Here is a 15,369-nt window from a genome sequence, read left to right as displayed (position 1 = left end):
TTTATTACAGAGTACTTATCGCTCTCTTTGAGTTTTTACAGTATTGTCTTTTTTGTTCTTTTTTTGCCGTCTGTCCATCGAAATTGTAGATAACTATTTAATGTTGAAGTTATGTTATGAGTTTAGGAGGGGCTGTGGCCCCTAAGTGAACTTCGCTTTTGGGATTAATATCTAATAAAGACGTTATATTATTATTATTTTGATAACTTTTTTAAAATGCGTGTTTCTTTTAGTAGGTATTATCATTGAATTTATAACTATCATAAAAATTCAATGTTATTATTCAAAGTCAGAAACATCCCAATTTCACGATATAATTATTTATATTATTATAAAAGTAAACGCAAAATATGCCGAAAATATAAAGAAATCGTAGACAATATAACTAAGCGCATTGCAAAAGGGGAAATTAAAACTAATTCACAAAAACCACCAAAACGTGATTATATTTAAGTGAAAATCTTCGCGTAACATCACCCACAACTCTGCCCACATGCGCAATATCAGATTTTTAGTTATTGATGCTCAGTTATTTCAGATAAGAATAAGAATAGTGCCAAATTTAAATTGGTACAAAAAGTTTTATTAGAAATTTAATCACACTTGTATATTCATATAGATCCAACCTTAAAAAAACCAGCAAACTAACGCCATGAGCAAATTTCAAAATGATTTTATATTAAGCTTGAAGATTTTTCTAAGCTTGGTTCACGTATTTTCTAATTAACATATATGGAACATGTTGCAATATAGTACGTACATGTAGAACTATCAACGAACACATACACTATAATAATTTGATTATATTTACAAATGAACAGAGCCTCACTTTAATTTGTAAAATACTAAAAGAGATTAACATAAAAATTATCTTAAACTTAAAAATTAATCGAACTGCCCAAGTGTTTAATTATTGTAACTTAGTACCGACGAGGAAGGTCGAACCTTCTCTCCTCTATGAGACGAGTTTTAAATGCCATTGCATCAAGATTAATCAAATTCAGTCTAACAATAAAACTATAACCAAAAACAAAAATGACTCGATCGACAGACTAGATACATTCGCATTAGCACATTTTGAAAAATTCAGTAAGGATCGTGTTTAGAGATTCGAGATGATCGGGGAAATTATTTGTCGTTACGTGATTCTCCCTCAAAAACTTCCATTCGCGCATGATATGTGTATAATGTAACATGTTGGGTATATCGTTTAATTCCGTATAAACATGAATCAGTCCTCTGTAATCGTACTCTAAACCTGAATAGAAAACACCAAACAACTTTAAACTAATATCGATAGATCTCTTATATAGTTTTTCGGCGTCGCGATGCTTCTTCATGTGATAACTGTACAGAGACGCCAAATGTCCCAAACTTAGCCCGACCTCGTAGTCGTCCGGTCCCAAGAGTTGCTCCTTGATCGATATCGCGCGCAAGTGCATCTTCTCCGCCTCGTCGTGCTTCATCATCGTCTGATACAGTCTGCCCAAATTTCCGTAGTGCTTCGCCGTCTGTACGTTGTGCTCGCCGAAAGCGGAATGGGACAGTTGCAACGCCGACTTGTGAAACTGCTCCGCCTTCAGCAGCAGCTGATCCTGCTCCTCCAGGTGGGTAAGGTCGCGCAAATCTAACGCGATCTCTTCCAAAATTAAAGCCTTAACGCGCATCGCCGACGCCAGCATTAGATGGTCTTTTGGTAGAATTTTGTCCATTATGCGTATCGCGCGATCAGCATTTTCCCTGTATAAATAATGTCAATTTTAGATTCGAGGAACACCTATAACTGTTGCAAAGAAATGTAAATTTAAGCCTCCAACTCCGAACGAGGGGGGTTACGACCCTCTCAAGGGAACAGTAAAGAAAATTATAGTGTGCAACAGACCGCTTTCAAAACAGTATAAAATTATGCACAATCATACCTTGCAGCATAAAACCGTCCCGAGCTATATTCGTTGACGTAAAGCGCATAGGCCAGATCTTCGTGTCCGATGGCGACGTGTATGTTATTCTTCTCGAAAATGTCCTTGCGAATGCCGAGCGCCTTTTCATAGACCTTCACGCTCTCTTGAATCGTGTCGTAATTCAGAAGGTAAAATCCGTAATCCATCAGCGTGTCCGAGTAGCACGGATGGTGGTCGTTGTAATAGAGAAGGGACGCCAGACCGACCGCTTGATGGATTAAAAGTTTCGCTTGTAAGAATCGCCTTTTCACCACGCACGATTTCGAAGCCTGACGTAAGACTTCGATGATCACCCTGGGGAAATTTGTATTATTTTAATGGAATGAAATTGTCACTACAGTACAGGGTGGCCAACTAAGAATGCGAGGTACTGTATCTGAGAATCTATCCATCGTAGAGGCTTGCGGTAAAAAAATTTATTACTAAAACGGCCACGAGAAAAACCTGGAAAATATTTTTAAGTTTCTGAAATGACCGCTAGGGGGCGTAACTGCAATCTGGAATCTAAAAAAGTGATGTTTCTGTGAATTCCGCTATATTAACCTAACAAAAAAATGTCCGGTCTTTGAAGACGACGATAATCTGAACCTTTTTTGTTTGGCAATTTTTCCTGTATCTCTAAAAATGAAGTGGTGGGGGGTATTCAAAGGTTTCCGTAAAGAACACCCTGTATCTTCGAAACGGCTGAGTAACAGGAAAATCACTTTTTTAGATTCCAGATTGCGGCCATTTCAGAAACTTAAAAATATTTTCCAGGTTTTTCTCGTGGTCGTTTTAGTAATAAATTTTTTTACCACAAGCCTCTACGATGGACAGGTTCCCAGATACAGTACCTCGCATTCTTATTTGGCCACCCTGTACATTTATTATATATTTTAATTTAATAAACTACCGCTAGATTATACCTCACAAAATTATAGAATTTTTGATTAATAAAGTAGGAATTTCCTTAGTTTACACGTACGTTAGCGCAAGGCGGTTTGAATCCAATATTATATGGCAATGCCAACCTAATAACAAAATTTAAAAAAAGTCCCGCTGCGATATTCTGCGCCAAAAGTTGTATGATGCCATTGGATTTACCAAGAAAAAGTATGCAATTTATAGTAATATGGCCTTCTGTATGTGCTTGTAAGTGATGTGTGAATGTTTTTGTTGCGAGTCCGGTGACTGAGAGTACAACCGGTTACTATTGTTACTTTCTTGCTTCCAGAGTTTTTTCAATTCTATTGCTAGTGAAGTACTCCGAGTTTAAGACATTAGTGTCGCTTGGGATGGCTATGTCGATTAAATGTGTTTGAGTGTGCGAATTTATTGATTAGAGCAATGTCCTGTCTGTTACGTGCGATTTTCTTGTCTGTTATTCCTTCTATGTGTTTCTGCATATTTCATAACTGTACTGTCCCTGCTCTTTGTAATCCTGACTATTCTTCCTGCACCCTTTCTGTGTCTCTGTCAATATGTTGTGATGTGTTATGTGTAATTATTATTATTATTTGCAGTAATACTTTTAATTTTGAGAATAAAAATTTGTTATTTCAGAAACAAACCTTCAAAACAGTATGCTGCCGATGAGATGGCATTAGGAAATGAATAGGCGGTACTATGGTTCGTACAGCTTGCGACATAAATAAACAGTTAAAAATAATTATCGAAATTTTTTTTTTAGTAATTGGTCAATAGAAGTCGTTGATGTAATGGGTATCCTACCCACAATGCAGCACCGTCTGTATGGCACCTACATACGTATCCCCTTGAATTGATTGTATGGTACTATGTAAACATACTTAGTGATGACGTCATAATACACAGATGACGTGCCGCACAATAAGGAAAATTCTTCTATACAATAGTGACCTAAGGTAAGCTCTGAAAACTATTTTTAATCATCCCTAGGGAAGTCTTTAATTACTTTTATTCTGTTTCATGAAATTTCAAAACTTATTCTCTACCAAAAGCGCCAAATACCATCATTTTTATACCTCAATCACTATATCCAATTGATTGAAATAGAGGAGGTAAATTAATACTGGTTCAAAATATTTTGGTAACAAAAGACATAATATAACATATATCAGAGATTTTTTTGCCCCCTCATTTGGTATATTGTATATACCATCAATAAACATTCACCACAAACTGAATACCCCAAAAATCTAATTAAAACCGTTAGTTCCACTCTCCTACTGTTTTAGATTGCTGAGAAAATGACCATTTTTTGAGCATTTAAGCCCCTTTCTATGCCTTTTACAAACACTAAATTCTGTGCTCTTCCCAGAGCTCTCTCAGACATTACAGTTGTGGAAAATTCGATAAAGTAAAGTAACTGCCTTAATTTAAATACAATTAATTACAAAAGCCAAATATACCTTGGTGGCACATCTTCATTTAATAACTTCAAAGAACGCTGCGCCCACTGATACGCCTACAATTAAATGTTAATCTCGATGCACAAGCGGATGTACAAAATACTGTACCTCGTCGTATTCACTTCTAGCAAAAAATAGCGCAGATATATTTGCATAAAGTCCAGCCAAATTTGGAACGGCATTTAATTTTTGCAGCTCATCTTTTGTGCTGAGAATACGTTCGAAAGTATCTTCTGCGCATTTAAACATACAATAGACAGACTCGGCGTGAAGTCGCCTACAACGAAAGCATAAATAATCGACCCAACGTATACCTCACGTACTTATGGTAACAGTCGAGAAGTTTGCACAGAGTGTTGGCGTTTCTGCTTCTTTTCTTGCACAGCTCTTCGACGACATTTAAAACCTCGACCGAATAATTGTACCATCCGCCTTCGTTTAGGAATCCTCCTAGTTTTAGACCGATATCGATTATGTTAGATGTAATAGGTTCCGGCGTCGTACGATACTTAGAATAACTGAGTAATAATTCCTCCATCACATTCGATCCGTGATCGATTAGCGATTGAAAGCTTTTGAGTAATTTGCTACGTTTGTGTTTCACCTTTAGCATGCGGCTAAATACTTGTAATTCGCTATATTCGACACCGAGCAAGCAAAGTCGCTTCTCTGTGTACATCTGAAATGAAACGCATTAAAATTTGGTAACTAGGACGATCAGTATAAATATTATTCTTATCTTCAGAAGTCAATAAACTACAGTTTAAGACAGAAAGTATTTTATCAGTCATTCACATTAGATTTATCACCCGCAATTTAGATAGTATAGATCGAAGGACCTATTCAACACAGCGACTTTGTTTATAACCAAAATCAGATAAGAATGACAACAAAACAAACATGACATGATCATTGTAAGCGCAATTACTTACTTTGTAATAAAAATCAAAGAGAACATTGTCTGGAAGTAATCGAAATTCTTTCTTACAAAACCTACAAAGAGTGACACAGTCAGTAACGGCGACATTTATACATAAACTGTAAAGTGTAAACGGTTGCTCCGACATTTTTTTGAAATCAACTAAAATCCGCTACACACTTCAATTAAAGAAAACATCAACCACAAATACACATAACATAGCCAACTACCAAAACAGCTGATAGAGACAATTGAAAACTGGGCGAACGATAACGAAGTCATAATTTGACAGCCAGTCCTGCCAACCACCACCTTTTGTTTCCCCTAGAAATCTCTTGCTTTTTGATTGCACACCCATGGTCGTATTTTATACACACAGTGATGTAACTAAATGTAGCAATCAAAGTACATACCTACATACGTAAAATTCCTCTTTGTCTCCTTTCGAAAATGAGCTCTTAAACATGATCTCACAACGGATAACACACCCTTACTACAAATACACTCCAAATACAATACTTGAAAACCACACACATAAATTAAATTGGGATAGGACATTACTCACAGACAAGAGTATTCACAATAATAGACCAGACATTACACTTATAGATAAAATATGTAGTGAATGACCATTTTATCTCCGAAATATAAAGTGTTGGATGACGCATGTGAGGAATCACTGTTTTTATTAAGTTAATTACTCGGCCCTAGCCACAACAAGTTGGCGACGAGAATAACAATCGATGTAGATCGACTAACTAAATATAAGTGATAAAAGAGAAAAAAAACGGCATTTTATTTAGCGTCGCCCGTTAAAGTTACCTCGTTCATTTTATGTTGTATTGTCTGATGGAATATGTTGTCAAAATAGCACTATACGATCAAAAAAGAGTTGCTGTCGAGTCACCTTTGGAATTTTTGTTTACATGGGAAATCATGTTTAACTTGAGCTTCCAAAGGCGATTCGACGTCAATCCTTTTTTGATCATTGTTCAACTGGAAGCTGACAATTAATAATTTCGTTTGTTTCCTCGCCTACTTTTTCTAATAACGCTCTAATCTACGTAAGCGTGCATTTTTAGCTTAATTATCGATTTACTTTTTTAATTGAATACATTTTAAGACAATTTGGTTCAAATTTGGAATTTGGTGCACCAAATACATTTGATTTTCAATTGTTTTTTTGATTCTATTGCAAAGTTAAATGTAAAACATCTTTTCTTTTGTGACATTTTGTCTCTAACTACATCATTAGAGTGCATGTTTTAGTTTAGTAGACAATTTCCCTGAGCAGTTTATGAGGATAGTTTTATTTGCCACCCCTTGCATCCGGAAAATGTGCCCAATTGTTTTCATTTATATTTCATCCAATTGCAACTACAGAAAACCTTTAATGCTTTAGTTATGCAGATATGCAAGTAGGTAAGTGTCCATGTAGCAGCTATGTAGAGGAAGTTTTCTTTGTTACCCTCGCACTTAGGTTGCCATTTCGCTTTCAACAGTACATACAAGTCCAAAAAGAAAACAAAAAATAGACGCAGAGTAACTAGACATTTTTAAATTTCTTTTGAGCAGCAATTACCTACTTCTTATTTTCAAAAGTGGAAAAATGCACCCAACTATTTCTGTACATATAACTTTACGAACATTAAATAAAATTATACGAAATTAGAGTGCAGCTTCCAGTTTTGCATATGTCCTGTAATAGCAAATAAGATAAAGAACCGGCCTAAAGTCTGTCCGTCCGTACTTTGGCTGCCCCTTCCAAAATAAAATTCCTCCCTCCGCAATTGAAATACTTAGACCGTTCAGATCATGGAAATATTTCTGATAGTTCCTCACCTTAGACACGTACATTATAATTTGTAGGAATTTATTAATCTGGGATATGTAAATTTGATAAAATTGCTGTAACAGGTCAGTTTGTTCGCACACCACCTGCCCTAAATTATTTGTTATTAAAAACGCGGTGAATCCACTATAATTAATGTACGTAGGTAGTCCAAGAAGATTAATCAAGCGCACTTTCTCCTAGACATCGCCTTAATCTGGCGTCATTTGTAGCAAAAAAGAAGCCTAATACATCCGCATAGAGTAAAATGGGAAATCAATACGAAAAGGGAAATAAATACATAACATCGTTAAATCAGCAATTAAATTTTGCAAACTTTTCCGGTTTACGTAATCGCCCATGTAATGACTAAATTTTACACCTCCTTACGAATAAATTTTGCAATCGGCCAATTTTCGATATCTGGCACTAAGTGACATATGCAAGGACAATATGTCAATTAATTACAGTGAAATAGACAACGTATTTTAAACCAATACATTGAATGAAGTTTCTACTGACCTACTGAAGAGTAGCGAGTAGTGTTCGAGTTTCAAATTAATGCGGCACTTTTGTGGAACTTACCTGAGCGCGTGTATTCGATGTCAAGTGCTCGCGAGGGAAACTTCGAGTGTCCACCTAATTAAATATTTTCAAATTTTGCAAGAATGTAAAGCTGGTGTTAAATTGGGGAGAAAGCCGAATGTGTTCAAATATGCTAATCAGAAGTGCAGTGATTTATACGTCATTATTTATTCTTTGCATTATTGGCACACAAGGCAAACCGTCTTTCTCGTTCAAATTTCCAGCGTTGGGACTTTTTACTGGATTTCTTAATGCGAGGGCGCAGCGGCAAGCTAACGTTAAGGAATATTCGGGAAGGCGAGTCACGAATGATTCGTTAATAATGGTCTACTACCACGATCAAACCGTCGCCATCACCGAATTGGGCCCGAAAAAACTGCTGCTCAATTGCGAATTAATCGAAGTTTAGTAAGTAGCAGAAAATTTTTTGAATTTCGCCCGTAACACCATCTAGTGCCCCACCTTCAAATTGACCGTTACCAATCAATTTCCAATGGCTAACTGAATAATTTATTGCAATCGGTATGGTGGCCTTGCCCTTAAATGCGTGCCATTATCTAATTCGGTTTCAATAAACATATTAAATAACTAGTAATTACCTATAGTAATCAATTTTCTAAATTTTGCCTACACATGAAAGGAAATGTATCGTAAGTAGGTAACGCATTGCGTAATTTCACCTCTTTTGTTAATAGTTTTACCTGTAATGCTTCATTCTTGAATAAGTATACCTGTACATTACAATGAATGCATTAAATTTAAGCATTTACAAATTTATTACCTACTTTCTTCCTTAGGTAATCGTTAAAGTAACCATAGAAGTGCGGCTTTGTACGACTTTAGGATTTGTACCTATCTATTATATAGGTACATTACTTTTTAGTACCTTCGCAGTTTCAGCAAGTTTTCAATTAAAACATCTCCAGTTATAAACAAACCTACCAAAAAATTGCTGAGAAAAAACTTTTGGGCTAACTCTGCTATGTATGACCATCAATCGTTTAAGATTTGAATGAGTTCTGTTTTATGTGGCATCTTCATTGATAAACAACTCGGTATTTGTTGTTGCTAAGTTCTACGGCAGTTTCGGGTAACTATAAAATTTAAGAAATTCCAAAAAAAATAGTTGGTGGAATCTAAACGCAACAAGCAAATATGGATGATGCTCTGATTTATCAAATGGGTAAACTTTTGCTGCAAATTTTACAGTTATTGCTCCATTTATCTATAATTTTTTTAACGTTGCACCTATTTGAAAATTGGCTTGGTCCGTACAATAAAAGTATTTTAACTAAGTTTCCCAATTTGAAAGCATTCTCTTAACTGCACTGATCTAGATGTTTTTTTAAGCATATTCTACCAAAAAGTTCTTAGGATATTTACTTCCGTGCACTTTCTATGCACAAAAATTAGCATAGATGCAATAAAAAAGATTACGTGTAGTAAATTAAACTTTCGTGAAAACCACATTCTAAATTTGTATCTGGTCTACCAAGTATCTTATATGAACGTTGCAGGAACGGACTGAGAATGAGAACCCTATTTCTGACCGAAAGATTAAAGGAGGGGAAAAAGAGAGAACAGCCCCCGGTCGGGGGAAGGCAAAGAATTCCCCTTAGTCCCTATTGTCTCAGCACATATATTTTTCAAAGACAAAAAAAAATAAACAATTAGAGAGTGAAAAATGCAGGTTATTCATTTTTCTGAATTTTAAAATTTGTGAGTAAACTAAATGCCTTACATACGTCGTTTTGTACTGTTCGATCAAAAATGAGTTGCTGTCGAGTCGCCTTTGGAATTTTTGTTTACATAGGAAATTGTACTTAACTTGAATTTCCAAAGGTGACTCGACAACTCATTTTTGATCGCTCGTTACTTAAATTAAGGCTAATTACAATTTCTACAGTATCGTCCTATATGATGTGTCCCGTAAAATGAGTATTATCCTCGATATCGGTGTCGAAAATTGTTGGTAGATATTGAACCTACAGAGCTGGTATGGTATGGTCTATGGACTTATTTTGAAAAATACAAAATAAGTGGTAAAGTTTACAGGTTTTTCGAGTGGTGCAAAGTTAGCACTGGTCTTTTGAAGCTGCAAACTTGGATATACCTACACTGCTGGTAGTTTTCCTAACAACATATAATATTAACAAATCAGAACTAGTCGGTAGATTACCCCTTTTCTGGGGTACTACCTCCACGGTATGGATAAATATCGGACGATTATTTATAAAACCAAAAGAGAAACATTTTAAAAGAGCCCTGTAACATGAATTGTTTTTAAAAGTTAAAAAACATGATATTTTGTGAATGTTTAGCGTTTATAGTGCAGGAATACGTAATCCGCGACATATAAAAAGCAAAATTAAAATTGTTTCAAAATTTAATAGTCCAAACACAATGCTGTCGTGGTTAGGTACTTGATAATATCGAAAGAAATTTTCTTGTTATTCTTTCACCCATGTCACGCAATTAAAATTTAGTAAATTGAAGACGTCGATTTCACCGTTTCACATTTTCGGGTTAGATTTGGGGCGATAGCAATAACTATTATTATTATATCGTGTATATGAAAATTAGAATATGAAAATTTAGAATTTTTGAGGGGTGGTGGTTATTCCAATTAATAAAATGCTCCCATTGACATTTTTTAAGCGGGTTGATGCGACCCCACTTAAGAAAATGAATTGCCTTTTAACACAAATTATGAACGAAAATTTAGATTAGATCCATATTTAGGTCTGGTCATTGAAAAAATATATTTTTTATTCTGTGGTCTGACGTACTTAGTCTGTACTACAGAAAGGCGATATATTTTTCTTATTTCGTTGTCCATTTCGAAAATTGTTAAGGTCGTCGAACGGGTACATCTTGTAAAATTTTAAAAGTCGCACGCTATTGATTTTATCATCATTTAATGGCCAGAAATGCACATATGGCGTTTCACATTAAACTGGTTATTTTATTCAAGAGATAATATAATAGGGTTAGTTTGGAACGGACATCAATTTTGTAGATTGCGTGTTGTTAGTTGATTTCAGTCCATGTTTACCACAGAGACCACGTTCATACATAAACTGAACTTTAGGGTTAAGAGGATGGGCCTAGAAAGAAACCATCATTTTGGATATGAACTGTACATTTATACAATATAATCAGCTACCCTTAGTATAAGATAAAAAATCAGTTATTTTTAAAACTTCAATAAGAATTAGATAGATCCATCGGCTATTGCATTTGGTTATGGGCCCAGAAGAGGTATTGTGAATATCGTATCGAGAGTTTTTCGGTTGTATAGGGGGCTACAGAAAAACAACGATTGGTTTATTGATGGCGGAGATTTTCAGGGAGTAAAATCTCCATAAATAAGAAAGTTGACATTTCGCAGTTTGCGCATGCGCTAATCTGATTTTTACAATATGCGATATGCTTGCCTTTACCAGAAGCAGTTCCAAATCAGCTCATCCTAAAATTATTTCTTGATTCCTCACCTGACTGTAACTAAAAGCGAAATCCCGCGAATTGAAGTAAGCCTCAAAAAGATATTGTGTGCGTGAATAAGTGAATTAATTATTCAATCAATCTCTAACTGTTGCTTATGTAAGTAGGTACACCAACGCAAACATATAAAAGCCATAACGTACGTTTTACAATAAAAAAAATCCCTGTTACATCCAAACGGTTTGTATATAATAAAGTACAATGTCCTCTGGAATATGTATCCTTATAACGTATGCAAGCTCACACAATAGTTTTTGTTTATTTTCCCATTCACAAGGAAATGGAATAATTAACTTGTCTGTGAAGGTGTCTGGTACGTTTGTATTGTATGTCAGCTGACTTACTTAGATTCAAGTGGGTTACACTATTGAATATTAATTAATAGATACACGTGGCTTTACTTCCTTCCTTGGCTGATGGACTGGTTTTATGTTTGTAGGTAGGTATTCTATATGACCAATATCAAGATTCTTTATTACCCATCTTGATCAATTGAAAATACTAATCATGAGAGTAGGTGTTTGTTACAAATCAGGTTTTTGTGATGCTCATGCCCTGGGGGTGATTTTTTTTGTTTGTACACGCCGAAATCTATCAGAGAAAGTCAAATCGATCTACGACAGTTTCTTCGCTCAATTTCAGAGTCTTTGCTTTTTACGAATCGGTTTTTTCGGTGGTCAGTGCAGATAGAAATCGAAGAGTAAATGTCTTCATCCGCTGGAGCTACGACAACTTTTTTGCCCGATTCTAGAGGCACACCTTATAGACATTGCTTTATAAAAAAACGGAGTTGATGTTCTATATCAACAAGCCAGCATTAGAAACGAAGGGTTTTTCTGTTCGATTTGATACCATTTTTTCGCTTAATTTTAGTGATGTCGATAGATAAGATACTCCGGCCTTTTCATTTCTTTGCGACTAACTCCTCGAATTTCAGTTACTTATAAATTTGCCCCCTCAGACAATTGTAACATTTCTAATGGCAACTCTTGACTAATATCAGTAGAAACTTCCTTCTGGATTGGAACTTACTCAGCAAACATGCACTTTTTAAATAGGTATTTTAAATATACGATTCAAATAAAATAAGATTACGTTACCTCAATTGTAGCCATCCGTTGTTTCTCTCAGGGTGCAAATTGGTACGGTCCTTCTCTAAAAGATGATGCCTCAACGCAAACGAAAATTGGATCTCCTGGAGGATTATTGATGAAGTTTTCCGGATATTATCCGTTTCATTGAAATGATCGAGCAGCGAACTTTCTATTTATATTGTCTGCATTCAACTCTCGAAATATCAGTGACTAAAAGGGTAAATAAGTTCACACTTAATGTTCGCTTTGGGATTTGAATTTTTATTCATCGTAACATCACTCTAACTTTGATTTATTCGCCGGAAAAGTTCACTGGTATTATTGTTATAATTTTTAGCTATAGTTCTCAATACGAATTTGCACGTTCGCTTATTTGACGAAGAAAATGTATGACATGACTTTTTGCTCACACATTAGCAAAATTGACAGGTTTTTCCAAACTGCATCGCTTTCTTATCAATGACGAGGTGCGATTCAGCCGTAGGTACTGCACCTTATTTATCATGAACTTGAGCGTATAGCACCCCTAATTGGCGTTGATAAATTTCTATGACGCAAATAAAAAAATCTAATGACGCATACTGCAACCTTCGACTTTACAGAGAAAAACAAACGATTAATTCATTTGGAAATTATTGACTATAAAGTGAAACCTACCGTTACAAAACGCAGTATAACATCCACCATTAACTTTGCACAATTGCAGCGGTTCCTTTTATCACAGATTTAAATATTAAATCTGTGCTTTTATTAACATGTAAATTGTAATGTTGTGTAACATCTAAGTGCATGAGATAAGGTAGGTAATTTATTAGCAACATTTCACGTCTATCTAGAAAACATATACCACCGACGGAAGGACGGAGTTATGCTATATTTGTTGAGGATAATTTGATAATTGTTGCATTGTGATCTATTAGAAAACGTATTTTCGAGTCGATCTGCGTCCGTTTTCCTTTGGTCGGTTTGTGGCGACAATTTTCCTAGTAAATTTCAACATTTAAAGAAAATGTCGCGAAACACAATGTTACCTAAAGACAGTTTCGTGCAATAGGTAGTGGGACGTCCAGTGAGTGTCACTGATTTAACGCAAAATTAACCAGTTCTGTTATGGGCACTGAATCTGAAGCTGGCCCTGCCATTCCCTTTAAATCCATTCAGGTTTATCAAAGAACTCTATTTTATGAATTAAAATGTGATCATAAATTGATTGTAGAGAAGAGTTGAAATGATCCATAGACATTTGTAGGGGATGGTGGTTAATTTTGATTCTTATATTTAATCTTTACTTGTGTACTTGAAGGGTGTAATAAATAATTGTAAACAGCCAGTGATGTCTCCGTGATTACTTTTGCCATAAAAATTCCCCAGAGGTTTCAATGCAATTAGAAGCCTAATAGGTATATAACGAACCCTACTGACGTTTATCCTCTATGAGTATTGATTGAAACCTTGACTCTTTTTATAAATAATTACCAAACACATTGATTTCTACACTCTATATTTGCCTTGCACAGCGCTCGGAATAGAAATTTTCGTGAACCAGAAGTAACGGCCCATCAGCTCGTGTAACACACATTAAAAAAACGATAAAATGTAACAAGAATTAAATGTTTCACTTTGAATTTTATTTTGGAAAGGGTTTATTCGCCCCAAGTTTCTTCTCCGGCTCTGGTACCTGCTCCCATAACATACTTTTACCCTTATACTTGGGTTCCGATGTAGGTATATGTAAAGCCGTAAAGAAAAATTTTCTAAATTTAATCATCTTGGAAGAATAAAACTGATAGATTAAAATTCCAGTTCCGCTTTGTGCATGGTTCCCTTTTGTGTATAGAGACAAGTTCTGGGTTCCGTGTGCTGGTATGATCTGGAGGACGTATAATCGTTTCCAGATGTGATTTTGGAAAAATAAGTCGCCAATATGTAGTATTCTGTGAAATTTGTGTGCGGGCGAAACGGAATGATATTGTAATATTTTTTACCAACCGGAACGGCTGTTCCGGTCCATTCCGAGCCCTGGCCTTGTATTTATTATTTAGACACGGGTTTAATTGAAATTATGTTGCAGTGAACCGGACCATGCTTTGCACGCCTTGGGAGAGCTGCAAGAAATGGCACAACCCGTGTATATATCGCTAATGGAGATGTTGACATTGATGTCCCAATGTGACCAAGTGGATCGAAAATCTCACATCAGTGCGACATCGCTCCATCATCAAACCGCTCCCATGGAAAATAGGGGGATCTTATCCAACAACCCCCTAACCTTATTCAGCGGAATTATACCAGGTTGAATTTCTTAGTCAGTAAACCAAGTACGATATTATTGTTGTAGGTACAAAGTGGTGCGGTACGGGTGACATAGCAAACGATTATTTCGATCTAGGAGCTGAGCCCAATGTCGATAGGTGTTGTCGCGCGCACGATCTATGCCCAGTGAAAGTGAGGGCGTATTCCCAACGCTACAACTTGACTAACAATTCGCTTTATACCAAGTCGCACTGTGTATGCGACGACGATCTTTTCGACTGCCTAAAATCGTCCGATTCGCCAACCGCTCACATTATGGGAAACGTATATTTTAATTTAGTTCAAGTGCCTTGCGTCGAAGATAGGGAGAACAGAAGAAAATTTAGGAAAGCGAAGAACAGCTTTTAATATTGTAATTTAGCGTAGACAATTTCCCAATAAATTATTTCTTCTGGGTAGTTAGTGTTACGGAACTGGCAATTTGCTCATTATAGTTAAAAAATAAAATGTCACACAGCCTGTTGTTGTTCTCTTATACCGTGGTAGGTATTTTCCAAAAGCGTTGTAGTTCATTTTGCTAACTTTCGATGGATTTATGACAGTGTGGCGATTTTCTTGTGTGTCTTTTTATTTCTTAACATCTTTGGTTGGTTTTATTTCCAGGGTCTACAAGCTCTAGGAAATGCATATTGTGAAGTTGTAATTTTTAGGGTAGATGTAATATTATTGTTCCCTTGTGTGAATTTGTTTACGGGCCCACAAACTACCCTTTACATGCACATAAAGGTGGACCCTTTCCTATCAGTTCCAAGAATTACAATTTATTTAAGGAAACCAATTTTTACATAGTTTT

General features: G+C 35.7%; 2 protein-coding genes across 4 annotated transcripts; one reads left to right on the top strand and one right to left on the bottom strand.

Annotated features, from left to right (window-relative positions):
* Window positions 1–629: 629 nt before the first annotated feature.
* LOC116178266 (amyloid protein-binding protein 2) lies at window positions 630–12,839 on the bottom strand. Of its 2 annotated transcripts, none has more exons than XM_031497722.1 (6): window positions 12,270–12,839; window positions 4,654–5,009; window positions 4,439–4,607; window positions 4,331–4,386; window positions 1,920–2,255; window positions 630–1,740 (listed from the first exon to the last, which is right to left on the bottom strand). In XM_031497722.1, the coding sequence occupies exons 1-6, from the start codon at window positions 12,282–12,284 to the stop codon at window positions 1,068–1,070; spliced, it is 1,605 nt and encodes a 534-aa protein (XP_031353582.1). In that variant the 5' UTR covers window positions 12,285–12,839; the 3' UTR covers window positions 630–1,067. The 2 variants fall into 2 exon arrangements, with proteins under 2 accessions (XP_031353582.1, XP_031353581.1); XM_031497721.1 differs by lacking the exon at window positions 12,270–12,839 and adding an exon at window positions 5,263–5,543.
* LOC116178270 (phospholipase A2 hemilipin) lies at window positions 3,495–15,035 on the top strand. 2 transcript variants are annotated; one of them, XM_031497730.1, is made up of 4 exons: window positions 3,495–3,569; window positions 3,631–3,823; window positions 14,335–14,555; window positions 14,602–15,035. In XM_031497730.1, exons 2-4 carry the CDS (start codon window positions 3,774–3,776, stop codon window positions 14,922–14,924), a joined length of 594 nt encoding a protein of 197 aa, XP_031353590.1. In that variant the 5' UTR covers window positions 3,495–3,569; window positions 3,631–3,773; the 3' UTR covers window positions 14,925–15,035. The 2 variants fall into 2 exon arrangements, with proteins under 2 accessions (XP_031353590.1, XP_031353589.1); XM_031497729.1 differs by lacking the exons at window positions 3,495–3,569; window positions 3,631–3,823 and adding an exon at window positions 7,545–8,073.
* Window positions 15,036–15,369: the final 334 nt, after the last annotated feature.

Source organism: Photinus pyralis, unplaced genomic scaffold, assembly GCF_008802855.1.
Source record: "Photinus pyralis isolate 1611_PpyrPB1 unplaced genomic scaffold, Ppyr1.3 Ppyr1.4_LG8, whole genome shotgun sequence".
Taxonomy (NCBI): Eukaryota; Metazoa; Arthropoda; class Insecta; order Coleoptera; family Lampyridae; genus Photinus; species Photinus pyralis.
This window is presented reverse-complemented; position numbering and strand designations above follow the sequence as displayed.